Source organism: Tachyglossus aculeatus, chromosome X1 (assembly GCF_015852505.1).
Source record: "Tachyglossus aculeatus isolate mTacAcu1 chromosome X1, mTacAcu1.pri, whole genome shotgun sequence".
In the NCBI taxonomy this organism is placed as follows: Eukaryota; Metazoa; Chordata; class Mammalia; order Monotremata; family Tachyglossidae; genus Tachyglossus; species Tachyglossus aculeatus.
In genome coordinates this window covers 123554229-123579985 of record NC_052101.1, presented here as the reverse complement: position 1 = coordinate 123579985, position 25757 = coordinate 123554229, and the positions used below count along the sequence as shown (strand labels likewise).

Sequence of the window (25757 nt, the reverse complement as noted above, 5' to 3'; positions counted from 1 at the left end):
TGGAGGTGAAGGGAGTGATAGCACTGACCATTTGAGAGTGAGAATTAGTCTGGGCTGGGGAGAGCAGGGGGGTGAGAGCTGGGGGCCAGATGCTGCTGGAAAAGCAGCAAGGCCTCCATGGGTATTGGGGGCTAGGGACCCCCTAACCCTTTCAGCCTTCTTCCATGGTAGAGAGCAGTGAACAGCAGAGGGAAGAAGAGCCGGAACCAAGAGAGAGAAAAATCACCTGCCTTTATTACAGGATTGAAAACACTGTGGGATAAATACATTTATTAACGCACAAAGAACTTAGAACTGTCGCCACCTCAGCCCTCCCTTCCTCCCAGGGTGGCACACATGGCAGACAGGGGCAGCGCTGGGCTCACAGAGCTTGCTCCTGAGCCAGCTGGCCCCAACAGTGGGGGCCTGTGAGGCTGGAGCCCAAGAGAACCAGGGAGGGGTGTGTTGAGGGGAGCTCAGGGGTGTGGGGTGGGGAAGAGAGGTGCTCACAGACACAGGGGGAGAAGGGAGGGCACAGGGAAGAGAGGAGGTAGGGCTGGACTGCCCCACTCTTGCCAGGAGGATACCACAGACTGAAAGAGGATGGGGAGAAGCTGGCCCTTGGCCGGGGCCCTGGGAGCCGGCTGGCTGGGCCTCAGTATACCACCTCGTAGACGGTTGCTTTCTTGTCCCCTGACCCTGTCACGATGTACTTGTCATTGATGGAGATGTCACAACTAAGCACAGAGGAGGATTCTTTGGACTGGAAGGGGAGGAAGAGAGAGGGTGTGGCAGCCCCCCCACCCCCAGAGTCAAGATCTTCCACTTTCACTCCACACCCCAAACCCACCCTGCCCTTTTTCAGCATGAGCATCAGTTCCAGACTCTTCTCCCTGCTCCCTTGAATCTCTGCCCAGAAAGGAGAGACTGGCAATGATCTCCCCTACTCCCCCACCCCCCATATCAGAAATGGATAAAACAGGCCAAGAGAGGGGTAGGGCCTGGTCTGTGTTCACACAGCAGGGCAGCAGCGAAACCAGAAACAAAGCCAGGGCTTCTGATGCTAGCCAATCAATGTGACTTGGGAGAGAAGGGGGTTGGGACTGCCCTGGGGCCTGAGATCTATCTCACCCCCTCTCCTTGGGGGCAGTCACTGCCTCAGACCCCACTTGCAGCCACCTCCTAAGGCATGTTCCCGTGCCGTACCTGGAAGATGCTGGCCCCATAGGGAGTTCTCCAGGCGTTGAGGAGGTTGTCCTTGCCTGTGCTCACAAACCACTTGCCTGCGGGTTGGAGCGTGGGTCAGGGGTCAGGTCAGCAGAGTCAGCCCCCCACCCGCAGTGGGGGCCCGGCTTGGCTCCTACAGGGGCCTAGGCGCCCTTGCCCTGCACCGTGAGGGGGCATTCATCATAAAGCCAGAGCAAGCGAGCTGAGTGCCTCTCTCCACCGGCTCCACTCCCCTCCTGCGGGCCTAGGACGGGGGATGCGGGGGGTAGTGGTGGGGGCGGGGGGAAGTCTACTGTGTCTAGAGCCACCAGCCGGGGTCACCCACCCATTGGGGTGAACTGAGGTGGCCAGTGGGCTCCCCACCAGCTGGGACCACACAGGCCGCTTCCACTTCTCCCCCCAGACTCTGCAGTGGCCCTGGCCTTCAAGACAGAAGCTAGGGGCAGGGCAGAAAGGGAGAAATGGGAGAGGGGGGAGCGGAGAAGTCCAGGAGGCCCAGGCCATCACCCTGTCCCTGGTCCCGCCCCTACCGCAGGAGGCGAACTTGAGGGAGAGGACACAGCTCTCGTGCAGGTGCAGCTGGTACTTGTCGGGCTTGTTGACGTGGAGCACCTCCACATTGCTGCTCTCCATGCCCACCGCCAGCCACTCCCCAGTGGGGCAGTGACCCAGGGAGAAGATCTGTGGGTGGGGGTGAGGGAGAAAATCCAACAGAGCAGTCAGCCCCCAGCAGCTAGGACCTCGCCAGAGACATCCTCCTCCCACTCTGTTCCAGCCCCGTGGCCCCGGGTACCTGTGAGCTGAAGTCATGCTGCTGCAGCTGCCGCCCCTCTCGCAGGTCCCAGCAGCGAACAGTGTTGTCCAGACCACCTGTCCACAGCCAGGTCCCATACTCAGAGATGTCAATGCAGCTGGCACCATCCGTGTGGCCTTGGAACTGCCTGTGGCAGTGAGGGGTGGAAAGGAAAGAGGGAGCAAAAGATGATAAGTTTGGGCCGAGAGGCAGATGTCCACTCTCCCAGACAGTCTCCCACGTTGCAAGGGGCCACCCCCTCGCCCAGCTGGAACCTGGCACCCAGGGCCACATGGACAGGCGGCTCACCGGACCAACGTCTGGTTCTGCAGGTCCCACACCACGATGTTGCCATCACTGCAGCAGGAGAAGCAGACCTTGGCGTCAGGGCTGATGGCCAGGGCATAGCAGGCGGGGGCAGAGGAAGTCAGCTCGGCCTTGATGCGGGGGGTGGGGGCGGCCAGGTCCCAAATGGACAGGGTGCTGGCCTCGCCTCCGACGATGAGACTCCGCCCGTCCGGCAGCAGCTTGCAAGAGCGGATGTAGTTGTCCCGGTTCTGGGGGGTGCAGGGATGGGGCCAGGGGTCAGTCCTGGGGCCCGACCGCAGCCCTGTCCCGCACCGCCTACAGACGCCCAGACCTCGGCGGGCCCAGATGGCCGTTGGCACACGCCAGGGCCCAGGGCCAGCGAAGGCCCGTGAAGAGGGAGAGGACCGGTCAGGGCTCCCAGGGGCCACCGGTCCGGGCCTGCCCTCCCCATGCCCGGGGTCCCTCCAGCCCCCTCCTCTCACCAGGCAGTCCAGCTGGGCCACGGGCGTCTTGGTGCCAGGTTGCCCCACATCCCACACCTTGACGCAGCCTTTGCCCCCGGTGTAGACATGCTGGGTGGAGTTGCTGATGGTGACGGCGCAGACCACCTCACCGTGGCTCAGGGTGTGCAGCTGGCGGGCGTGCCGGGGGATGCCCGAGCCAATGAGGGCGTCTGATGGAAAAGGCACCGGCTGCACCTGCCCGTCACCCGACACGTGGAAGGAGTAGGCCCTGGGGGGGGACGAGGGGGCAGGAAATGAGGAGGAAAAGACATCATCAGACACCTGCACCTTTCTTACCTACTACACTGTCTTGATCCCCCCCACCTGCCTGATACTGGGCAGCCAGGTGGCCTGCCCTTCGATATCTCAAGAACAAAGTGGGGTTGGGAGGAGGCTGGAGAGGGATCTCTGCTTGAGTTCCCAGAATGCAGCCTTCTCTGAGGCAAAGCAGATTCCTCCCGTTGGGCCCCCGGTTGGGGGGAAGACAGGGTGGGTTCCACCGGGTCCCCAGGGTCAGCCCCTTCAGGGGCTCTGGTTACAGGCACAGGCCTGGAGCGGGCCTTTCCAGAATATATCCTTATCACCTCCCCCCGCCCTTCGGGCTGGCACTTACGGCTTCCCACCGGGGATGCTGGGGAGCGAGGAGGAGACGCCCGATGCCCGGAGGTGGGGGTGAGACTCGAACGCCATCTGCCAATGGCGCAGAGAGCGGGTCAGAGGGGGAGCTGGGAGACTCACACCCGACTCACCCCCAGCCCCGGGGCCAGACATCCTGTCCCCCTGGAGAACAGGTGTCTCTCCATGCCTTTTCGCCCATCTCTGGGGCCTGCCCTTGCCGTTCGAGCTGGTGAGAGCTGTCCTGAGCCGGGGGAGCCCTGCATTAACAGGGACCCCCGCTGGGCAGGTAGGCCAGCTAGAAGGGAAGGGCCTCGAAGGCAGGGGCTGTGCCTGTTTCTAACATGGGACCCCCAAGCCCTGAGGAGTCAGTTCCATGGCTCCGAACAACTGACTGGCAAGCAGCGTTCTGGCCTTCCCAGCCCCGGGGCAAGACCCCACCCCCACCCCCAACACCTCCCTAAAAACATCAGCTCGTGGGCACAGCTACTGCCAGGTGAGACTGATAATCCATCCCATCCAGGGTTCCATCTCCATGGCAACAGGATGCCAGAAAGAACCATGTTCAGGTTGCCCTCTTCAATGCCAATTCTCCTGGTTATTAACAAACCATCCAACACCTCTTTCTTTCTAATAACCCATTATGAACTGCACTTGGATCTGTACCATTTGAGGACTTGATATTCACCACACCCTCAGTCCCACAGCTTTTATGTATATATCCGTAATTTATTTATATTAACGTCTGTCTTCCCCTCTAGACGGTGAGGTCCTTGAGGACAAGGATCCTGTCTACCAATGCTGTTGTATTATACTCTCCCAAGCGCTTAGTATAGTGCTTTGTGCACAGTAAGCACTTAATAAATACCATTGACCAATTGACTGCTCAATCATATATTGGATAACCAATCCCCTTCGGAACCTTCTGATATTTTTGCCTTGCCCAGCTTCCTGCCCGCTGGGGATGAAGAAGTGTTTCCTTCTATTTGTTTGATACCAAAGACCCTCTAGCTCCAATGGGTTTCCCCTGTCCTGCTGCTGTGGCACTGGGGAAGCGGCAATTCCACGGTGGCCCTGTCCACCCCCTCCATGACTTTGTCCCCTCCCAGCCTGCATCTTTCCAGATTGAAGAGTCCAGACCCTTTCAGGGTCTCCACACACAAAGAAGCTTCTCCATCTCCCCTGCCATCTTGGCAGGCCTTCCCTACCCCAGCTCTGGCTCTGTTCTGGCCGGGCCATGAGGCCATTACCAGAACAGCCTGTGGTCTTCCAAGTGGGGACTGACAGCAGCCAACTCCAGGGCCCAGGCCGGCTGGCATTGGGGTGAGGAAAAACCCACAGCCACCAGCAGCCCCAGAAAGTATACCCTTGTACCTGATCAGAACTAAATGTCATTCTCTCCTCCTCATGCCCAAACACACACACACACACACACTCTCTCTCTCTCTCTTTCACTCTCTCTCTCTCTCTTTCACTCTCTCTCTCTCTCTCTTTCACTCTCTCTCTCTCTCTCTCAATTCCCTTAATGCTGGCTTTGGGTCAGGATGTGTTCATGGAGAGAGGGTTTACAACATTGCAGTGGGGCTGGTTGAGACAGCTCTGCCTTCTGGATTGAGATGGGAGGGAAGAAGGGAGGGGAGGAAGGAGAGAGGAAGCAGGGATTGAAGGGAAAATGTAGCAAAAAAGAGTGGAACAGGGAATGACAGAAGGTGAGGGGAAGCTCTGACTCGCAGCAGTCACATCTAGGAATTTTTATGTCATCTCAACAAATACCACAGTTATAATAACGATGTTTGCTAAGTGCTATGTGCCAAGCACTGGGTAGAGACAAAATAATCAGGTTGGACACAGGTCTTGTCCCACATGAGGCTCCTAGTCTAAAGTATGAGGGAGTAGGATTTAATCCTCATTTTACAGATGAGATATGAGGCACAGAGAAGTGATGTTATTTGTCCAAGGTCACACAGCAGCCAGGTGGCAGAACCAGGATGAGAACCTCAGTCCTCTGGCTCCTAGGCCTGCCTGTGCTCTTTCCACAAGGCCACCCTACTTCTTCGAAGGTATTTAACCCCCCATTTTACAGATTTTACAATTATCATTATCCTTAAACTGGGAGCTCCTTGAGAGCAGTCACTCTGCCTCGTCCTCTCCCATGGACACCTAGTACCCTGTGGGTGTTTGGTGCAGATTTGTTGATGGGTTCACAGAGGGACCTTCCAGGGGCACCTCTCTGGGGACAGTAAATCCATGGCTCCCAACTTCACAGTTCTTTCCCCGACATCCATCCCCCCCATCCATCCAGTGGGGAAACAGAGGCCTGAAAGAGGATAGAATGCAGAGTCCCTGACTCCAATCCAGGCTCAAGACTCCAGCTCCCTGCCCACCCACTGGTCTTCCCAAGCCCTTCAGCCCATATCCCTCCACATGGCCCTGCAGACCAAGGCTAACCTGACCTGAAACATCTGGGTCCCTGAACCCTCCTCCATCTCCTCCCCCTGCACCCCCCCACCCACTCGCTGCCCCTGAGGGCGGGGTAGGGGAGAGGCGGGCTAAGCTGTCTGGCATGGCCCAACTCACCATGGTGGAGCGGCCGTACACAACGGTGCCGCTGACCTGGGGGGAGAGGTGGAGGCTCATGTAGGAGCTGGGCACGGAGAGGTCTCCATTCAGGGCGGCGTGGGGCACCATGCCAAAGGAGGGTGTGTAGGCGCTGGACACTGTCAGCGGGCTCCGCAGGGCTGGAGTGGGAAGGGAGAGATGCCACAGCTGTGAGGGGCCCCCAAACCCACCCTGGACCCGAATCCCAGGAGGAGATGGGGAATCAGTCAATTCCCTAAGATGCACACAAACCCAAGGGAATACTGGCGTGGAAAATCCCAAAGCACACAGATAAAACGACACAAGGATGGTGGCTCAGGCAGGCCTTGGCCTACCCAGGGATCTACACAAGCTCAAGTAAGCCCAGCCTGGCTGGGTTCAGATCCCTTGGGTTCAGATCCCATGTGGAGCTAGGGGGCCCCGGGGGAGCTGCAGAAGTACCGCACAGATGCAATTTCCTCACATTTGCAGTTGATCCCAAGTCCCAGCAAAGTTCTGAGACCATCACATATCCATGAAAACACTGCACATGTGATCCTGCTCCACAGAAGAGAGGCCATGGGCCCCTTCGGTCTCACCCAAACCCAGGGCAGACTCAGTTATTGTGATCCAAGGGCTAGGCTTGAATTGGAAGGACCATGATGGGAACAGGAAGAATTGGAGTTCTGAAAAATCGAGTCAGGCAGGACTGTTTCCACTGGACACTGAAAGGAAGGGGCTCCAGGATCGATTGACTCAGGGAAGGAGGGATGGAGGGAGGGGAGAATGCATAGATGGAGGGAGGAAGAGGAAGAGAGAAAGGGAGGGGGGAGGTGGTCCTAGGTCCCCCAAACCTGGAGAGACCCCCGTTGGCAAAGCAGACTGCAGCAGCCTGGGAAAAGATCAAAGGGCAGGCAGGCTTGCAATTGTGGTTAATCCACCCACAGATAATTGAGACCCTGACTAAATTCCTAAAGCAGCAGGGAGGACACACACTTCTGTGGAGAGAATGGTTACCAATGCTTACTTCCCTGGACGTGCCTCTTTGCCTGGCTCCTGGAAGGACAGTGGGTAGGAAGGGATTCACCTATAGATTGGTGCTTTTAGGGAGTCCTAAAAGGACTCTCTCTCAGAGGGCTTTAAGGCTCTCCCAGTACCCCACCTTACCTATCTGTTCTCTTCTGCCATTCCCCAACCTGCTCTCTTTCATTCCTTCCAAGCCAACCTTCTAACAGTACTTCGCTCTCACCTTTCCCATCTCCGTCCCCTTGCTCAGGCTGTTCCCCCAGCCTGGAACTCCCACCTCCTCTAATCTGACAGATCACCAACTTGCCCTACATTTAAAGCTCTCCTAAATAACAAAATAATGACTAATGATAAAAAATAATAATAATAATAAGAAGAAGAATGGTATTTGTTCAGCACTATGTGCCCAGCACTGTACTAAGCACTGGGGCAGATACAAGACAATCAGGTCTGACAGAGCCTGAATGCCCTCCTCTTCCAACAAGCCTTCCTCAATGAATTCTCAGCACCCCAAGCCATAGAAACCCATCCATCACCTCTAGCACACACGTACTTATAGCCAGACTTGACACTTACGCATGCATGTTTACTCAGTTGTACACTCGACTATTTATTTTGATTACTGTTTGTAAATGCTTCTATATCTGCCTCCCCCATTAGAATGTAAGCTCCTGGTGGGCAAAAACTGTGTTAGTTGTTTGTTTTGTACTTCTCAGGTGCTTAATACAGTGCATTGTACCCAGTGGGCACTCAAAAATTGCTATTAGTACTACTATTACTATTTCTACTACCTCTCTTACTACTACCCTTACTACTACTACCACTACTACCTGGGGTCTTGGAGAGCCCGGATAATTGAGAGCAGGGACAGACCAAAAACTTCATGCTGGGCAGTTTGGCAACTGAACAGTTCCCCTTTCACTCCAAGCACCGAGCTTCCCCCAGGCCAGCTGGGTTTAAATTGCAGCAAAGGGGACAACCCCAAAATCTGGGGGTTTTGTCCTGCCTCTCTGCTTTGGGGGTTTTGGGACACAGCAGTGAAAGAGGAGACAAATGGAGGGTGTGAAGCCTTCATCCCTGGAGGGTTTAGGCATTGATACGCCTCGAGGCAGGGAGCCTGACCGGGTGACCTCTCGAGATCCCTTCCCAGTTCATTCATTCATTCATTCATATTTATTGAGCGCTTACTGTGTTCTGGGATGCTGGCTCTTTTCAGATAACCTGACCATCCCTCTCTCCAGCCTTCCATGTCAGCCTCTTCAGCATGCCTCTCTGGCTATTTTTAAGGCCCATACTCTCTCTCTACCCTCTGGATGCCTCCTTTCTCTGTTCCTTTTTGCTTTTGATCCTGCCCTTCACTAAGTGTTCTGGGGCTTGCATCTTCCTGAAGGTAGCTGGGGCCTCACTGGGCATTTGAACCCAGGTGTCCAGCCTCCTCACCTTCATGTCTGAGGTTTGGGCACTCCCAAAGACCCTCCTCTCCCTCCCAAGACATCTGGCCTGCTGCGGGCATCTGTCTTTCTCCACTGTGGCTTTGACCCTGTTTGCTCCGAAGGGGTCCAGTGTCAGACCCTCTAGTTGAACAGCTCCTCTGGTCCGTGACAGAGAAGCAATTGAATTCACCCTGGCGGGACCCTGCCCTTTCTACTGAGCATGCCGCAGGCCTCTGAGTCAAGCTGGTGATGACCTTTGCCCTTCTGCAGCTGACCTCTCCTCTGCTTCTCTGTTCAGCTCTCCCTTCCCCCAGCCAAAAGCCCTGAGCCTGCTAATGGCCCCATCTTTCGCATTTTTTTAAGGTATTTGTCAAGTGCTTATGTGCCAGGCACTGTACTAAGCGCTGGGGTAGATACAAGCTAATCAGGTTGAACAGTCCATGCCGACGTGGAGCTCACAGTCTTAATCCCCATTTTACAGATGAGATAACTGAAGCACAGAGAAGAGAAGTGACTTGCCCAGGGTCAAACAGCAGACAAGTGGCAAGATGACGACTTTCCCCCTGCCTTTTTCGGAACTGCCCTGTAATGATCCTCCTTTGGATTTTCCCCCTTTGAGAGTCGGCCCTCAGCCTCCTCCGCCTCAGCCCCAGACAGCACTGGCATTGCTGCCTCTTGGCTGCCGTCCCTAAAGGCCACTGGCCCCGGAGTAGACTCCGGTGTCTGAAGCGGCCCCGGATGACACAGCCTGCCTCAGGAACCGCTGCTTTAGAACTTAGGCGGGGTGGTCCCGGTTCCAGCCTGGGTCCTTTCCCCAGTCCCCAACCTCTTCTGACCCCTGAACCTGGGGAGAGAGATGGACCCGGAAAGCCTCCCCTTTTTCTCTCCCCTTCAAAGTCTTGTCGAAAGCACGTCTCCTCCAAGAGCCCTTCCCTGACTAAGCCCTCCTTTTCTCCCACTCCCTTCTACGTCACCGACTTGCTCTCTTTATTCATATTTATTACTCTATTTATTTTATTTGTACATACTTATACTCACTACTCTATTTTATTAATGATGTCCATGTAGCTATAATTCTATTTATTCTGACGGTTTTGACACCTGTCTATACGTTTTGTTTTGTTGTCTGTCTCCCCCTTCTAGACTGTGAGCCCATTGTTGGGTAGGGACCGTCTCTATATGTTGCCGATTTGTACTTCCCAAGCGCTTAGTGCAGTTCTCTGCACACAGTAAGCACTCAATAAATGATTGAATGAATGAATGAATTCATCCCCCTTCCCAGCCCCACGGCGATTATGTCCATATATGTCATTTAATTATTTCTATTCATGGCTGTTTCCCCCTCCAGACTCACGTGGGCAGGGAATGTGTTTATTGTACTCTCCCAACTGCTTAGTACAGTGCTCTGCACACGGTAAGTGCTCAACCCCAGACTGAGCCCCCTCTTTCCTCTCCCCCTCCCCATCCCCTCCGCCCTACCTCCTTTCCCTCCCCACAGCATCTGTACATATGTTTGTACAGATTTATTACTCTATTTATTTTACTTGTACATGTTTACTATTCTATTTATTTTGTTAATGATGTGCATCTAGCTTTACTTCTATTTATTCTAATGACTTGACACCTGTCCACATGTTTTGTTGTCTGCCTCCCCACTCTAGACTGTGAGCCCATTGTTGGGTAGGGACCATCTCTATATGTTGCCAACTTGTACTTCCCAAGCGCTTAGTACAGTGCTCTGCATACAGTAAGCGCTCAATAAATACGATTGAATGAATGAATGAATGGCAGAGTGGGGATTAGAACCCAAGTCCTCTGATTCCCAGGCCCGTTCTCTTTTCACTGGCCACTTTGACCCTGCCCCTGCCCCATGGCCCCTGGGACCCAAATAGGCCTGACTACTGACTCCAGGAATTGGTCCAGGACAGCCCCCTTTTCCCAAGCACAGACTCTTCCCCTGAAGGTCAGAGGCTGGCAGGAGGACAGTCTTCCTTGATCCTCAATCTCTGATCCAAGCATGAAAGTACATCTCAGGAGTGGGGAGAATGCCCGTGTCCAGGGGAGCGAGGGCAGGAGCGGGCAGAAAGGGAGACTCACCAATAGTGTCTGTAGAGGATGGCTTGGTGGCAAGCTGGCGGATGTGGGAGGCAGAGCTGGGACCCGGGGTGGAGGCGTCACGTGGTGGAGAAGAGCTGCTGCCCTTGGAGGCAGGTGTAGTGGACAAAATATCATTCTGGAGAGGAAGGACCACTCTTTTAGGTTGGTTTGGGGGTGTGGGGGGGAGGCAGGGGAGCGGGTTGGAGGCTGGACCTCTTCTGCCCGACAGGGCCCCTGACATGAGGTGGGGAGATCAGCCCCTTCCGACTGGATTACCTCAAAGGAACCCCAGTCAAGAACAGGTCATACCCAGGCCCCATCCTGCCTCACAGATCCCCCAGCCGTCAGCAATAAAGGCCGCAAAGTCTGCCTACCCCTAGGCTTCTAATCCCACAGCCCCAGCCCCTCTGGCCCTGCCCTGCTGTTGCTGCTACTCCTTCAGCAGCCTGCTCTTCAGGCCTTTTTAAGCTCCCTCCCTCTGCTCTGCTCTTCACCTCCCTCCCTCTCCCCGCCCCCTCCACCTCCTCCAGGACTGGCCATGCCAGAGTGACAGGGTAATCGATATGGTCCCGGCGGGGTAGCGCTCACGCTGATGTTTCAATCTGAGAATCTGATTTGGTCGGGCAGATCGATAGCTAGTCCCAGGCACGGGGGTCCCGGGTGGGTGAGGAAGCAGCCGTGCAGAAATACCTGCAGAGCCTGCGGGGGCGGGTGTTGTTGCTTGAGGCATCCATTCCCATCTCCAGGAAATGGGTAGGGTGCTCCAGTTCCCACTTCCCAGGCCACAGTCTGGGCCAGATTGGGAGCATTTCCTGCCTGTGTCCCCATGCCCCATCCAAGAGAGCACCAGCACCGCATCCCACAGTCAAGGCACCTGTGGCCAGTGCCACTGTTGCCACATTCTCTGCCCAGCTTTTTGACCACCCCCTCCCCTCCCAACCACAAAACAATTGTCGCCTGTTGGTTTAGGTGGTTCTGCAGTGTGGAACCATACAGCAGGTTAATACGGCCTTCCCCTCCATATCCTTTTCCCCAATCCGTCTTTCCTCCCCACCCTCCCGGTCCCTTACCAGGCCAGGATCCCTGGATTTGGGGGGTGGTGTGCTGCGGCTAGAGGCCAAGGAGGCAGGGCTCTCTGGCAGTTCCCGGCGGGAGGCGGCTGGCTTCCCTCCTGGGGTGAGAGTGGGGCTGCTGGGCTCCGAGGGTGGGTCCTGGGTGCAGGAAGACATCACTGAGTGAAGGAAGCAGAGCAGCTCCCGTGCCCTGAAGTGGCTCTGACAGGGCAACTTCCCCCTTCTCTCCCCCGAAATGGGAGTCAATCTTCCTGACCTCTTGGGCACCTTCCCACGGGCTACTGATTTTCCAACCTAACAAAGACCAAAGGGGTGAGACAGGAGAGCCAGACTAAGGATTCACCACCATCTGGAAAGGGGAAAGGTTAAGGTAACTGGGTCTGTTTAATCTGGAAAATGGGCTGAACAAGAGGAAGTAGGCTTGAAACACAACGAGAGAGTTAGGTTAGATATAAGGAAGGACTTCTTCACTGTTCACCCTCACGGGGAATCAGACACTGGATGATTTGACTGAAGAAGGGTACGGAGTCTCCATTCTTGGAGACCTTTAGAAATAGTGTAGTCAACCCACCTCTGTTCAAGCACTCACCTACGTAGAGGCAGGGGACTGGATGAGATGATGTCTGAGATCTCTTCAAGGTCACAGATTCTAATGTCGATGTAGTGCGCATGTGTCTGTCTGGGGTGGGGGGGAGGTGGCCTCAGGCTCTCTCAGTAAGTTAGGTAGGGCCAAGGAGTTATAAGTTCAGCCTCTTATCACCCTAGCTCAGTTCTGAGAGGTGTGGCATCCATGAGACTGGGTGGGGTCTCCTGTTCTAGAAAATCTCTGGTTTCTTCTCTTCCCTTCCCTTCCTCATCTCCCACCCCAGATCCCCGGCAGGGAAGGGAAGGGAAGGCTGCCCATTCCCCTCCCCAGTTCAGCAGCCTCACTCACCTCATCCACCACCAGGTTATAATCACTCTTGTCCCCGTCACTGTCCTGCAAAGGGGGGGTGGGGGGGCGAGGAATGGTCAAAGACCCCAGATGGAGACACCCCTCCCACCCGCAAGGCTGGTGCATGCAGCAGACAGCATCTGCTACCTGATAGTGGTCCTGATCTAAAGGCTGGTGGACTCACTCTAGGGGGTTCTTCTTGCAAACAGTTACTGGCCCAGAGCTACTAGGTGAAGTCGGCCAGTAAGGGAAAGGGTTGGGCTGGTAAATAGTTGCAAGGTTCCCAGATAAGAGGAATGGAAAGGAGTGGGGATTAGGGTCATCTTCCACGCTCCAGGCACTTACATAGTGTCCGAGGGCATCCTTCTCCTCCTGTTTCCTCTTCACCCCGGCACTGCTCAGCCGCTCCTCCTCCGCCACCAAGCTCTCTGGGGGTGAAGTGGAGCTACTCTGTGGGGGTGAATCCGACAGTGGGACAGGATTCTGCTACTGGGAGGGGAGCAAGGAGAAGCTCCGGCCCTCTCCCGCCCAACTTCCCCCGGGACCCCCAGCTCCGGGCCTCAGTTCCTGACTGGGAAATGGGTGGAAGGGAGCCACCTGTCGGTGGATGGGAATATCTGCGTCAGGCCCCAGAGTGCGATCAGCTGGGCCTCAAGCCGACATGGGGTGGGGTGGGGTGGGATTGGAGTCGCCATCTCCAACCCAAATCCTCTCACTCCTCCCCGCTCCCCAACTGCTGCGGCAAACAAGCCCCGGGGATGAGTTGAGGCGGGGAGAAGTTGTGCCAGGCGGGCGCCGGACCATGCCAACCCCGCCCTCCCGCTGCAGGTGTGCCAGGCCGCCTTCCAATGCCCTATTTTTAAACTCGCCAGTAAGGAACAGCATTAAGAGGGGCAGCAAAGGGCACAGCCTGGCCGTTCTGTTCCTCGGGACAGCCAGTTCCAGGAGGGGGGGGGGGGAGGGGGGGAGGGGGGAGGGGGGAGGGCAGGCTCTCCCCTCTCTCCTTCCCTCCCTCCTCCCCCAGCCCTCTCCCCCAGAGATGTTTGTTTTCGCCTCCAATTAGAACAACAGAGGGGAGGAAGGAGGGGAGAAGAGGGGGAGGAGGGGGAGCAGCCAGCCTCCCTCAGTCCAGGACTTGAAAGCAGTTCCGCCCCCTGGGAGATAATGAGGCGTGACAGGAATGAAAACTCCCGGCAGCCCTCACCACTGTGTGTGTACTCCCTGGGCTCCCTCCCGTTAACTCCTTCCGCGCCCCCCTCCTACGCCTAGCCCGGGCCAGAAACTCCTTCAGGGGCCTCGTCTCTCTGCCTTTCTCTCATGTCCCCCGCGACCAGGGGCGTCCACCCTTAACTGGTTATGTGCCTCAGTTCGATTTGTACTTCCCAAGCGCTTTGTGCAGTGCTCTGCACCCAGTAAGCGCTCAATAAATACGATTGAATGAATGCATGGATGAATAAAATGGGGATTGAGACTGTGAGCCCCCTCTGGGACAGGGACTGTCCAGCGCGATTTACTTGTATCCACCCCAGCGCTTAGTACAGTGCCTGGCACACCGGAAGCGCTCGGCAAATACCACAATTATTACCGTTCAGGAGGGGCTGGGGGGCTCTGGGAAGGCAAGAGGAAAATCCAGTGGGACTCCCTCATTGCTACAGCCAGATGACACCAGCCAGCCCACTAGACCAGGGAGAGGAGGGTGTGAGCCCACTGTTGGGTAGGGACTGTCTCTATATGTTGCCAATTTGTACTTCCCAAGCGCTTAGTACAGTGCTCTGCACATAGTAAGCGCTCAATAAATACGATTGATGATGATGATGACAAAGGGACCGTGCCTCCTCCCCAACCCTCTCCGGTGTTGGGGGACCCTTAGGGGTGGGGGAGGTAGGTAGGGTCAGGCTAGGTGTTGGGTTTTTGGGTTTTTTTTGGTATTTGTTAAGCGCTTACTATGTGCAAAGCACTGTTCTAAGCGCTGGGGTAGATACAAGGTAATCAGGTTGTCCCACGAGGGGCTCACAGTCTTCATCCCCATTTTACAGATGAGGGAACTGAGGCCCAGAGAAGTGAAGTGACTTGCCCAAAGTCACACAGCTGACTTGGGTTCTGCTGAGGGTGAAGCAACTTCGTTGACTGCCACAGGCAGCTACCTCTGGGGTGCGGGGGGGTGTCCCATTCCCCCCACCCTATTCAACCTACCCAGAAGAGGGTGAGGTAGATATAAGACGAGAGCAGACCTTGTGGAGAATTGGGGGACTGTGGGGCTGGCCACTTTGGTGAAAAAAGGGACAGAAGTGTGGGGGTGCTTGCACATAGGGAAAGGACTTTACCTTGGTACTCAAATGCCAATGCTGCAGCATTAGCAGGATTTTTTTTACTGGCTTTGGGAAGGGTAAGAGGGTCCCTGCCTCACTTCCCCCTTACCTAGCTGTAAACCAGGTGGCTTCCCCTCCCAGGGTACCGAGGCTGGAGGGGACACTGCCTCAAGCAAGGGGTCCCCAGGGGTGGCTGGTGAGATGAGCACCAGAGAAGTAGCGTGGCTCAGTGGAAAGAGCATGGGCTTTGGAGTCAGAGGTCACGGGTTCAAATCCTGGCTCTGCCAATTGTCAGCTGTGTGACTTTGGGCAAGTCACTTAACTTATCTGTGCCTCAGTTACCTCATCTGTAAAATGGGGATGAAGACTGTGAGCCCCCCGTGGGACAACCTGACCACCTTGTAACCTCCCCAGTGCTTTGCACATAGTAAGTGCTTAATAAATGACATTATTATTATTATTATTACTATTATTATGAGAGAATGATGATGGTCACAGGTAGGGAAGTGGTGGGGGGGATGGGGTGGAGGGAGAGATGGGAGGTTTCTTCAATTCTTTCTAGAAAACCCACCTCCTCCAGGAGGTTCATTCATTCATTCAATCATTTATTGAGCACTTACTGTGTGCAAAGCACTATACTAAGCACTTGGAAAGTACAATTTGGCAACAAATAGAGACAATCCCTACCCAACAAGGGACTCACAGTCTAGAAGAGACTGTCTGTCTCTTCAGAAGAGAGGTCTGTCCTGATTGCCCCAAGTGACCATAATCACTGCAGTCCCTCCCTCTTCACCACTTACCTACACCTCTGTAATTATGTTGCTCTGTTCCTATCAATCTCTTGTACTCTGGGCCTCTGTCACTTGCACTTAATGCCCAACTGTCCATCTGTGTCTGTGTTTGGCTTGTCCTCTTGCATCACACTGTCACTTCCTCGAGGTCAGGGACTGTGTCTTCTCCCTCCTTCCCTCCCCTCAGAAGCCATTAGAGTGTGTGTGTGTGTGTGTCCGTCCATCCATCCTATCTCCCCCATTAGACTGTCAGCCCCCTGAAGATTTCTCCCTCCTTCTCAGGGTCTTCTCCCTCTGACCCTTCCCTCACTGCCTGCAACACAGCTGACACTCAGTTTGAACCACTGACTGATTTACACATAGCCACCAGTGTACTCTCCTGGAGCTAGTGTCCATTTATCCTGGGTGAATAAAGGAAAATAACTGATTGTATTTCTTTTTTGGCTGGAGTCCCTCCTGGGAGAAGCTGGGTTGATGAAGAAATATGGATGGACTAATAAGTGTTTTTCTTCCTTGCAAGTCTGTGCTAGGGAAATTTCTGGGATTCAGCAGGATCAGTGGGGAAAGTAAGGCAGAGCACAGCATATCCATGCCCTGGTGTGAGGCTCCCTGACTCTCCACTGTGGAGCCTTGGGGCCCCTGGAAGCAAGTAGCCAGAAGTTGAAGGCATCAGCTACCTCTTTCTGCAGATGGCCTTTTGGGGTCCCCCCCTAGATGTTTGCTTTCCATCCTCCGCCCCTCCACCACTCCCCCTCCTCCTTCTGAGTTTCTCATTACGAGGATCTCCCCTATGTTCAACACTACTCATGGAGGGGACCTGGGCCAAGGAGAGTGAGTGGGTGAGAAGGGGGAGAAAAGAGGAAAATCAAAGTCCCCTCAAGAACCAAAATAATGCTTTAACTCAACACAAACAGCCACGGCCACCAACATGCAAATGGTTGCTAATATTATGCAAATGACACACAAATGTCCAGGTATGCGCTCTCTGAACAATTTTGTCCGTCTGAAGGTGAGCAGTCTTTGGGTAGGCCGAAGGCCTTGGGCAGCACCAGCCCAGCCCCAGGCCTTAGGTACTTACCCGACTTGGTGCTCTTTCTGCCGCCCCCCAGAAGTATGTGTCCATCCCAAGGGAGAAGAAGAGATAGAAGCAGAAAACGGTGATTGAGGAGGTGTCCTATCTCAGAACTACTACCTTCTACTCCCTTTCTCCCCCTCCAGCTTGCAGACCATCCCCTATACTAGATGGGTATTTTCCAAGTTCTCCTTGAGCCTTGGCTCTTCTGTGTTGGTAATATTCTCTGCCTCTGCCCCTCTTGCTTTCCTGTTTCTAGGTGAACTGCCTTCCCCCATCAGACTGTCAGTTACTTCAGACCAGGGCTTCTCCTTTCACCTGTCTCCCCAGCCCCCCAGTCTAGAGCTCTGCCTGCGGTGGGTGCTCAGGACAGACCTGGGGCAGGCCACCTGATCTGGGCTGATGTACCTGCCACCCATAGGAAGCTCCCTTCCTCCCAACCCAGGGCTGATATCTTTCCCTGGCAGTGACTCCCGGGTGCAAATCAATTCCCAGCCCCCTTCCTCCACAATCTCTCCTTGTGAAAAGTGCCACTCAGAGTCAATCCCCGACTTCCTCTCATTTCCCCACCCTGGGCCCCTCTCCTCCATGGGGCCCTTTCTCTCCCACCTCCTTCTCCTTGCCCATCCCCTCCACCCTCAGTCATCTCATGGGCTGCTCCTTTCCCAGCGGGAACTTCTGAGTCCCCGGGTCGGTAAAAGAAAATGAACATAATTTAGGACACAGTAATGGTTTCACTGTTTAGAGAAGCAGCATGGCCCTCTAGACTGTAAAAGGGTTATGGTCAGGGAATGTGCCTGTTGTTCTCTCCCAAGCACTTAGTAGAGTGTTCTGCACACAGCGCTCAGTGGACATGATTGACTAATGGAGAGAGCATGAGCTTGGGAGTCAGAGGACATGGGTTGTAATACCAGCTCTGCCACATATCTGCTGTGTGATCTTGGGCAAGTCACTTACCTTCTCTGGGCCTCAGTTAACTCATCTGGAAAATGGGGATTAAATCCTACTCCCTCCTCCATAGACTGTGAGCCCCCATGTGGGACAGGGACTGTGTCCAACTTAACTTGTACCCACCCCAGGGCTTAGAACAGTGCTTGGCACATAGTAAGCACTTAATAAATACCATAGTGATATATAATTATTAATTATTATCATGTCCCTAAGACTGATAAGTTGTGCAGCTGGCCTGGGGCAGGGGAATGTCCTCCTACCTTTGGGTGGCCCCTCTGCCTGAGGCTACCACCTGGCACTGCCTGGCACCCCCTGGGGAGCCAAAGGATACCAGCTCTAAGGGGCACCCTCCCACTGGGTCCAGGTGCAGACCAACCCCCACCACTGCTCCTCACCTCGAGTGATCTCAGTCTCCTGGGCCCCCCTGTCCTCCTTGGCCACCAGCTGAGACTGCGCCATCAGGGCCCCCGACAGAGCCAAAAGCCCAGAGGCCCCACCCACCCCGGCCAGGCTGGGGGCCTGCATGCCCGAGGGGTGGGGAGTCAGAGGGATCTGAGGGGCATGGTGGGAGAGGTGCTGGAGCTGCTGCTGCTGAAAGAGAAAGAGCAGAGGCTTGGGGACACTTCCCAGGATTCCCCACCTCTTCTCCACCTCTCCTGCCTTGACAAAGAGGGTGTTCGGTACCCCATGCTCTGATCCCTGGGGCTTTGCCACCACTCCCAACCCACTTCCTGTGACCACCTCATCCAAGGACCCCTGGTCTCTTGTCTGGGAAGCTGGCGCTCTGGACGGAGAGGCCACAGTGGGCACTTCCACAAGGTGCTTCCTTGGGAAAGGCCGGGATATCATGGGGTAAAGTGGGCAAGGAGCAGGAGGGCTCTTGTGGCTTCTCTCCCCTGGCCTCCAGGTTGGGGCTGTCTTACGGGTCTGGCTTCACATTGACGCCGGCTGCCCCATCTGTTCCCTGCTCCTCAGAGGGGAACTTTGGGACGGAACCGTGCCTGGCAGAATCCCTGCTCTACTGGGCGTCAAGGACTCACTGGGCATCATCACTCAAGGGCTCCCTGGGTCTCATTTACCCAGGCTCTAAGGGACATGGCCAGCCCGGCAGTCTGGGTGGGAGGCTGGGGGCTCAGCCTGCAATACCCAGGTTCCAAACCTCAGCTCTGAAGGGCAAATTGATGAAACTCCTTGCCTGCATTTATTTGAATGTCTGTCTCCCCCTGTAGACTGTCAGCTCCTTGTGGGCAGGGAATCGTGTCTACCGCCTCTGTGGTACTGGACTCTCCCAAGCGCTTAGTCCAGTGCTCTGCACACAATGAGCGCTCAGTAAATATCATTGATGGCACCACCCGTCTCCACCCAACCACGGGCCCTGGGGGGTTAAGGAATCATCTGCCAGGTAGCAGCCGCCCTTGGCACAGAAATCTCCCTGCCTCCCCACTCCCGTCAGTGCCCGCCGCGTGCCTAGTGAATGACTCACCCCAATGATGCTGTTCAGCTCCCCCATTGTCACCTGCTTGGCCCGCTCTACAGCCTGTAGGACCTGCTGTTGGTGCTGCAAAGGCAGCAGGGTGGGGGCAAGGAAGGAAAGAGAGAGACGGCACAAAGCACATTGTCCTGGGGCCCAGAGCATCTGGACTTACCTGGCAGTCTGCCCTGGGAGGCACCGGCCTCCGGAGCACTCCCTCCCCTTGGGCAGTCCTGAATCGGGCAGGCGAGGGGGCAGTGGAGCGGACTCTCTTCGCCATCCCCTCTCGCCTCCCTGAGTCAGGGCTCCACCAGACACCTTCTCCTCCACCCCTGGATCCCTTCCCCCTCCCAAGAAAATAGAAGCGCTAGCCCAGGATGACCACATTCTCACCTCACTCCCACACCCCTCCCTGCCTGCTCTTCCCTTCCTCCATGCAGAGTTCCCGCTTACCTCTTGCGTCAGGAAGGGGATTATCTGGGCACAGATGGCACTCAGCCTTTTCACAATCTCTGCCTGCGAGAGAAGAGACAGGGCTCGTTCAGGCCGTAGGGAGGGAGAGCTCATGCTGGGGACAGCCCACCTCATACTGTCCCCTCTGAGGGGGAGCGGAGGAAAAGAAGGGCTCACTGCTTGGGCTGGAAACCGGACCTGGGTCCAGGCCAAGCCTGGAGACCTTAAGCCCCCAGGCCTAGCTTTTTCCAAAGCGCTCTGGCATCCATGCCTCTGATCCACAAAACATCCCTCTGAGCTAGGAAGAGGCAGCTGTTAATTCTTATGCCAGCTTTCCAGCTGGGGAAGCTGAGGTATGGAGAGGTTATGGGACTGGCCCGAGGTCACCCAGCAAGCCAGCGGTGGGACTAGAACCCAGGTTTCCCAATTCCCAGACCAGCACCTTTTCTGATAGACCACATTGCCTCCCAACCCCACCAAAGATTTCTGGGATAAATCAGGAACCCCTGCCTCTCAGCCTTATCTCCACGACACCACAATGACTGTGAACGTGTCCCCAGAAACCAGAACCGGGAAGGGTTTGAGGTTTGCTATTTCAAACCTGGCTGTCGGCCTGAAGAGTTTTAGGCAGATAAAGAGTTTAAGGGGGATAAAAGTGTTTCAATCAGAAGGAAAGGAGTGGGGAGGTGTAGCAGGTCCGACTGCCTCACTCGCCATTGTTCTACCAGGTCTTGGGACAAGAACGAAAATGGCTGAAAGTCGAATCCAAGTCCTGACCCCAAGCTGGCCTACTCTAGGCTGGAAACTCGAGATGGCTACTCTGACTCGCAGGTTTACTGCTGTTCCCCTTCTCTGCCCTGGATTCAGACTGGCCAATCTGAAGAGCCAAACTCCTGAGCTGGGACTAGCTCAGCCTCCAGGTGCAGAAGCCCCCTGTGGACTTCGCTCTGTGCCTGCTTTTTCCAAGCAGGCTGTGCTCCCAGAGCCTGCAAGATTCCAAATTCTTCTCTTCTGGCCCATAGCCTTTCATAGCGTTGCCTCTGGGAAGAATCATTCTAAGACCATTTAGAAACCCAAATCTGATACTATATTGCAGAAGACTTTCTACACTGCCTAAGTTATGAGAGAAAAAACTTATTGCTAACGGTCACATCCTCCACCCACTATCTGGCCACGGTGCCATTGCTCTCTCAGAGGTGATATTCTGTTTTATAAAAGAGCTTTGAGATCCTTAGATGTAAGGCCACAATGTACACTGGGGGCAAATGCCACCGGCTCCAGGCCATGTGTACTGGAAGGGACTTCGAGCCCTCTTCCTCTAGGCTTTTTCTACAGCATTTCACCAAAAGGGCCGGGATGGCTTGGCAGGCTATGCAATCTGGCAGCATTTTTTCCCCAAAATGCTTCACTCTCCTGACCCCTGAGGGAGTCTGGCATCCTGAGAGGGAAGAGTGTATTCAAGCTACTTTCTGGTCTATACCTCTAGCTCCAAATGCAGGGAAAGGATCTTTGCCCAGCCCCCGACCACCCGGACTGGCTGAACCTGACCTGGCCACTTATCCCCACTGTGGAACAGAAACCACACTACCGCCACATGGGCCTCAGAAGTAAGCTATTGGGCTGAGCAGAGATGTGGCCGTGAAGGACTGGGAAGTGTTTTGAGTATTTTCATTTCTGAGATGAAAGCCCAAACATTCCCATTACCTTGCCCCTGAGAGTCACCCGTCACCCCCTGCCCTGGAACAGGGGGTTCTGGGCCATGGCTCTTCGTCTTCCCAGCCTCAGCGGGACCAATGAGGAAGCAGAGAAGCCCTCTCTGCCTCTCCCTCTCTCCCTGTGCTCACAAAAGGAGCAAATTTGGAGGGCCGCGCCAGCTGGAGAAATATGGCTGTCGATTTGCCACTTTGTCAGGCACCATTCCAAACTAATTTCCCTGGCAGCCTGCCCTGTGATGACTAGATTGATAAATCTGAAGAGCGAAAGCAAATTACCGCTGGAACAAAGAGACTGGGATGGCGCAAACACGCTAACCTCTCTGGAAAGGAGGAGCAAAGGGGATAGAAGGGGAAAAGAAAAAAAGAAAAGGTCCATCTCAGCTCAGGCCTTGGTAGCCTCGTTGGTGACTGATCAGGAGAAGGGTGGCAGGGGAGGGATATATCAAACTTTCTAGCTCTTCACTAAGGTTTCTTGTTGGTCTGGAAGTCATCTTGCCAGTGGTCGGTGTCCAGATTTGGGCAGAGCGTGAGGAGTGGACACAGTCTCTCTCAGTGTCAGGAACTCCACAAGGTTCAGAGGGGTCCCAAAACTGGCAGGTATGTGTGTATATTGGGGGGTGGGAGGGGGTTACCCTTCGTGTCAGGCTGACTTCCCAAATTTTCTGGCTGATGGGGGTGGGGGGGTGGGGTGTGTGTGTGTGTGTGTGTGTGTCTGTCTGTCTGTCTGTCTGTCTTTGTAGAAGGGGTTGGGAAGGGAAGGGGGCTTTAGACCCAAGAGCTGCAGATTCAGGGCCAGGTGAGAGGAGGCATATAGACCTCTGAGTCCAAGGGGCACCAGACAGTGGTTGACCTACAGCTTCCTCCCTCCCTCCAGCCCTGGAGTCACTGTCCTGTTGGGTTCCCAGGGGCTGGGTAAATCAGAACTTTGAGGCTTTCCTTTCCAATCTCACACTGACATTGCCTCCCCTCTCCACCCCCTTTCTCCCAGCCCCCTGCCTCCCTCTCCACTCCATTTCTCTGCCCTTAGGAATTTGCCTTCCGGGAGGGGGGTACATCTACCTTGGCAGAGGGCACAGTAAACGGCCTGTCCTCGGCTTTGTCTCAGCCAGAGAGCCAAAGAGACTCAAAAACTGTTATCTGGTGGAGACAGCCGAAAGGAGTATGATTTGGGCCTCACAGTGTTAGTTCTGGGCCACAGGCAATGAATTAATCAGTGGTATTTACTGAGCACATACTGTGCTCAAGAGAAAGTTCTTGGGAAAATACACTGTACAAAGGAGTTGGTAGACACAATCCCTGCCCCTAAGGAGCTTACAGCCTAGAGACCAAGAGCCTTTCCCTCTCTGTTTCTGCACCTCTCTGTCACTCTCTGTTTTTCCTCCCCTGTCGTTTCCTCTCCCAGCCTCCAAATCATCCTTCAGCCTAGAAAGCAGAGGGGGCTGGGGGGGAAGGAAACCGAGAAAGATCTCTCCTTTCCCTCTACCCCCAGCTTCCCCCCATCCATTTCAACCCACCTTAACACCGCCAGACTGATCAAGGAAGCAGGGGCCCCCAAGCTATCTGGCAGCTTCTCCTCTCCCCACTCACCTGCTTGTGCATCTCGATGTTCAGACCATAGGACATCTCGTAGTACTGAAAGACACACACATAGCACGTGCAAATGCGTGCACACACACGCACACACACACACACACACATACAGTGTGGTTATGCCAGGCCCCTGCTGCCCTGCTACCAGCCGCCTCTCCGTCAAATAAAATAATTAACAACTTAATGGTGCGCAGAGCTCATTAGCTAGGCAGACAAGTCCCCACGTTCAGCCCTTTATTTATGTGTTTATTCCTTCATTAATTGCCTTGGGGAGTTCAAAAGCATGCATTCCTGGGGCTGAGGGCTTGCCACAGTGGGCTTTGGGGGGGATTTAGGGTTTCAGCTTCCAGAAAGGTCAATTTTCTCTTCCCTCCACTAAGTCCTGGGCTAGAGAGAAAGAGAGAGAGAGAGAGAGCAGAAAAACAGAGAGATTTCCCGTCTCTGGGGAAGAGAGGAAACTGGTGGGTGGGGGTGGGAGGGGATAGAGGAGACAGTGAGAAGGTAGGAAGGGGATCAAAAGAGGGAGGAAGTGGAGGGTAGAGTGGAGCCAGAAGGAGGAGCTAGGGAAAGGGCAGGGATGGGGGAGCCAGGGGACCCCACCCACCCCCTCAGCTTGTTAGTTCTTTGGTCTCTCTCTGAGGCTGCCATACCTGAGTTCTGTCAAAAGACCTTGCAACTCAAGGCTTAGCTAACTCTACTTGATGGGAAAGGAAGCCTGGAGCTCCAGAAATACCACCTGTTCTAGGTTCTCTTTGAACTTTGCTAGTGGGGGCAAGGAGGGAGAGTCCCTGTCTCTTAGGTTTCCCCCACCCCAGCCCTCCAGCTAACAAGGGAGCCACCACGGTGGGCTATAAAAAAAAAAAAAAAAGGAAACCATCTGAAAGCAATTAGGCCCAAAGCTCAGAGAAATTCCATGGGGGCTAATGGGGCTAGTCTCCCTACCTTGGATCCTGGGCTGACCTAGGTGAGCAGGTTAGGGGTAACATATCCAGGTTCTTTTTTTTTTTTTTTTTTTGGATCAGGCAGTAGGGGATCTAATGGGGGCAAGAGTTGGCAAGTCACAACCCATGAACAGTTAACCCTTTGCTCCCTGCCCTGAGATAGTGAGCGACTTGGGGGCAGGGTTGGGTTGGGGGAAAACAATTTTGCCGGAGGCAGACCTCCACCTCACCATGACATAATGACGCTGCATCTCTGTCTTCTCACTGGCCAGCTTTTCACATTCCAGTTTGAGGCTGGGGAAGATGTTCATACTCAGATCCCACACTCTCCCCCCCCCCCCACCCACCCAGTGCCTGGAGGCTTCTCACCCCAGACACTACCACTGGTTCTCTCCTCACCCCAGTGAACCTGCCAGGGAACTTAGCCCCCATATCAAACACATTCCTGGTGGGCTTTTATGATTTCCATCTGTTCAGCATCCTGACTCTAGCTCCTGGGGACTAAGTTACTGCATCCCCTCCCAGCCCACCCCCTCCACTCCGAATCTCTTACCATCATAAAGGCTTATTTTCCTGCCTCCCACCCCCCCCGCAGGAATTCCCTTCCTCACCTGACCTCTCCTTCACAGAAGCTCCTGGCCCCACCTCCCCCATCTCCCTCTACCTTGGATCCAATCCCCTTCCTATCCCCCAATCTTACTGGCTTTCAGCACCCCAGGCTATTTCCCCCCCCACCCCATGCCCCTCTCCTGGACCCTCACCGCAAAAACCCCTAAAAGGCCTGTGATAAAGTCTTCTCTCAGAGATCTCCTCCAGTCCCTCAACCTGAGTTCTCAGAGGTCTCCCCTATTATCTCATCTTACCCCAACTACCCTACTCCCCCTCTAGGTCCCAGGTTCCCCTTCCACCTCCCCAGGTTTCAACTCTTCCTCGGGTCCTTACCCTCCCCCCTAACGATCAACCCCTGGATTCCTGTTTACTTGTTTCGATGCCTGTCTCCCCCCTTCTAGACTGTAAGCCTGTTGTGGGCAGGGAGTGTCTCTTTATTGTCGAATTGTACCTTCCAAGCGCTTAGTATAGTGCTCTGCACACAGTAAGCGCTCAGTAAATACGATTGAATGAATTCCCTCCTCCCCCACCACCCCTCCTTCCTCCTCGCTCTCTCCCTCCCCCGCTTCCCTGCCTTCTCGCCCCTGCGCCTCCCGCCTCACCTGTGGTACTGCGCCTGCAAAAACTGAAATTCCTCTTTGATCCGGTCACAGATCTCTAGGATCGAGAACTTGAAGGGCTGTCCGGACTGAAGCGGGGTCTAGGGGCAGGGGAGGACGGAGAAAGGGGAGAGGTCAGACCTAAACCCTCCTGCCCTGCCCTCCCCCCAGCTTGGGTCCCTCTCCCGCCCCTGAGTCCTTCCCACCCCACCCACCTCGCCCACTGGCCCCGGGGGCGAGGATACTCACCGGGTGCCTTCCCTGGGGGTACATCCTGGAGAGCGGCCCCTGCTCCTCCCTGCGCCCCCAGCCCCCAGCTGCCACTCGGCAAAATGTTTCAACAAGAAAAATAGGAAGGGAGGGAGTTGGGTTGGGGGGGAGGTCTGAAATTGTTAAAAAAATGAGAAGAAAAATGAGGGCAGAGGCCGTGCCCGGGACCCAGGCGTCCACCGTTCCCCGCGGCGAAAGAGGGCGCGCGGTTCCGGGCAGGGGGGGCTCCGGGGGGCTTCAGCGCCGGCGGAGCCACCCCCCCGTGCAACTCGGGGAGATCATCTGTCTTCCAGGGAGAGGAGGAGGGGAGAGAGAGACAGAGAGAGAAGGGAAAAAAAAGCAAATGCAAGAAAAAAAATGAAGGAAAAAAAAAAGCAGCAGGCAGAGAAGGTCAGGAGCAAAAGTGGCCAGATTTCAACG

At 55.0% G+C, this 25757-nt stretch overlaps 1 protein-coding gene across 2 annotated transcripts; it reads right to left on the bottom strand.

The window, feature by feature from the left end:
* Positions 1-212: 212 nt before the first annotated feature.
* On the bottom strand, positions 213-25547 carry TLE2 (TLE family member 2, transcriptional corepressor). Of its 2 annotated transcripts, none has more exons than XM_038772268.1 (20): positions 25317-25547; positions 25071-25168; positions 24090-24153; positions 22916-22960; positions 19614-19676; positions 19173-19247; positions 18085-18280; positions 16745-16761; positions 12912-13016; positions 12567-12611; positions 11630-11770; positions 10560-10695; positions 6004-6164; positions 3425-3501; positions 2791-3040; positions 2309-2556; positions 2000-2147; positions 1737-1887; positions 1186-1262; positions 213-742 (listed from the first exon to the last, which is right to left on the bottom strand). In XM_038772268.1, the coding sequence occupies exons 1-20, from the start codon at positions 25338-25340 to the stop codon at positions 635-637; spliced, it is 2229 nt and encodes a 742-aa protein (XP_038628196.1). In that variant the 5' UTR covers positions 25341-25547; the 3' UTR covers positions 213-634. The 2 variants fall into 2 exon arrangements, with proteins under 2 accessions (XP_038628196.1, XP_038628195.1); XM_038772267.1 differs by having other exon boundaries at positions 18085-18277; positions 25317-25428.
* Between the last annotated feature and the right edge of the window lie 210 nt (positions 25548-25757).

Coding starts and splice junctions, on each gene's coding strand:
- TLE2 (XM_038772268.1), bottom strand. CDS start 25,340: ATGTACCCCCAGGGAAGGCACCCG. Junction 24,154..25,070: donor TTGCAGGCGCAGTACCACAG/GTGAGGCGGGAG, acceptor CATCTTCCCCAG/CCTCAAACTGGAATGTGAAA. Junction 11,771..12,566: donor ATAACCTGGTGGTGGATGAG/GTGAGTGAGGCT, acceptor TCCTGCACCCAG/GACCCACCCTCGGAGCCCAG.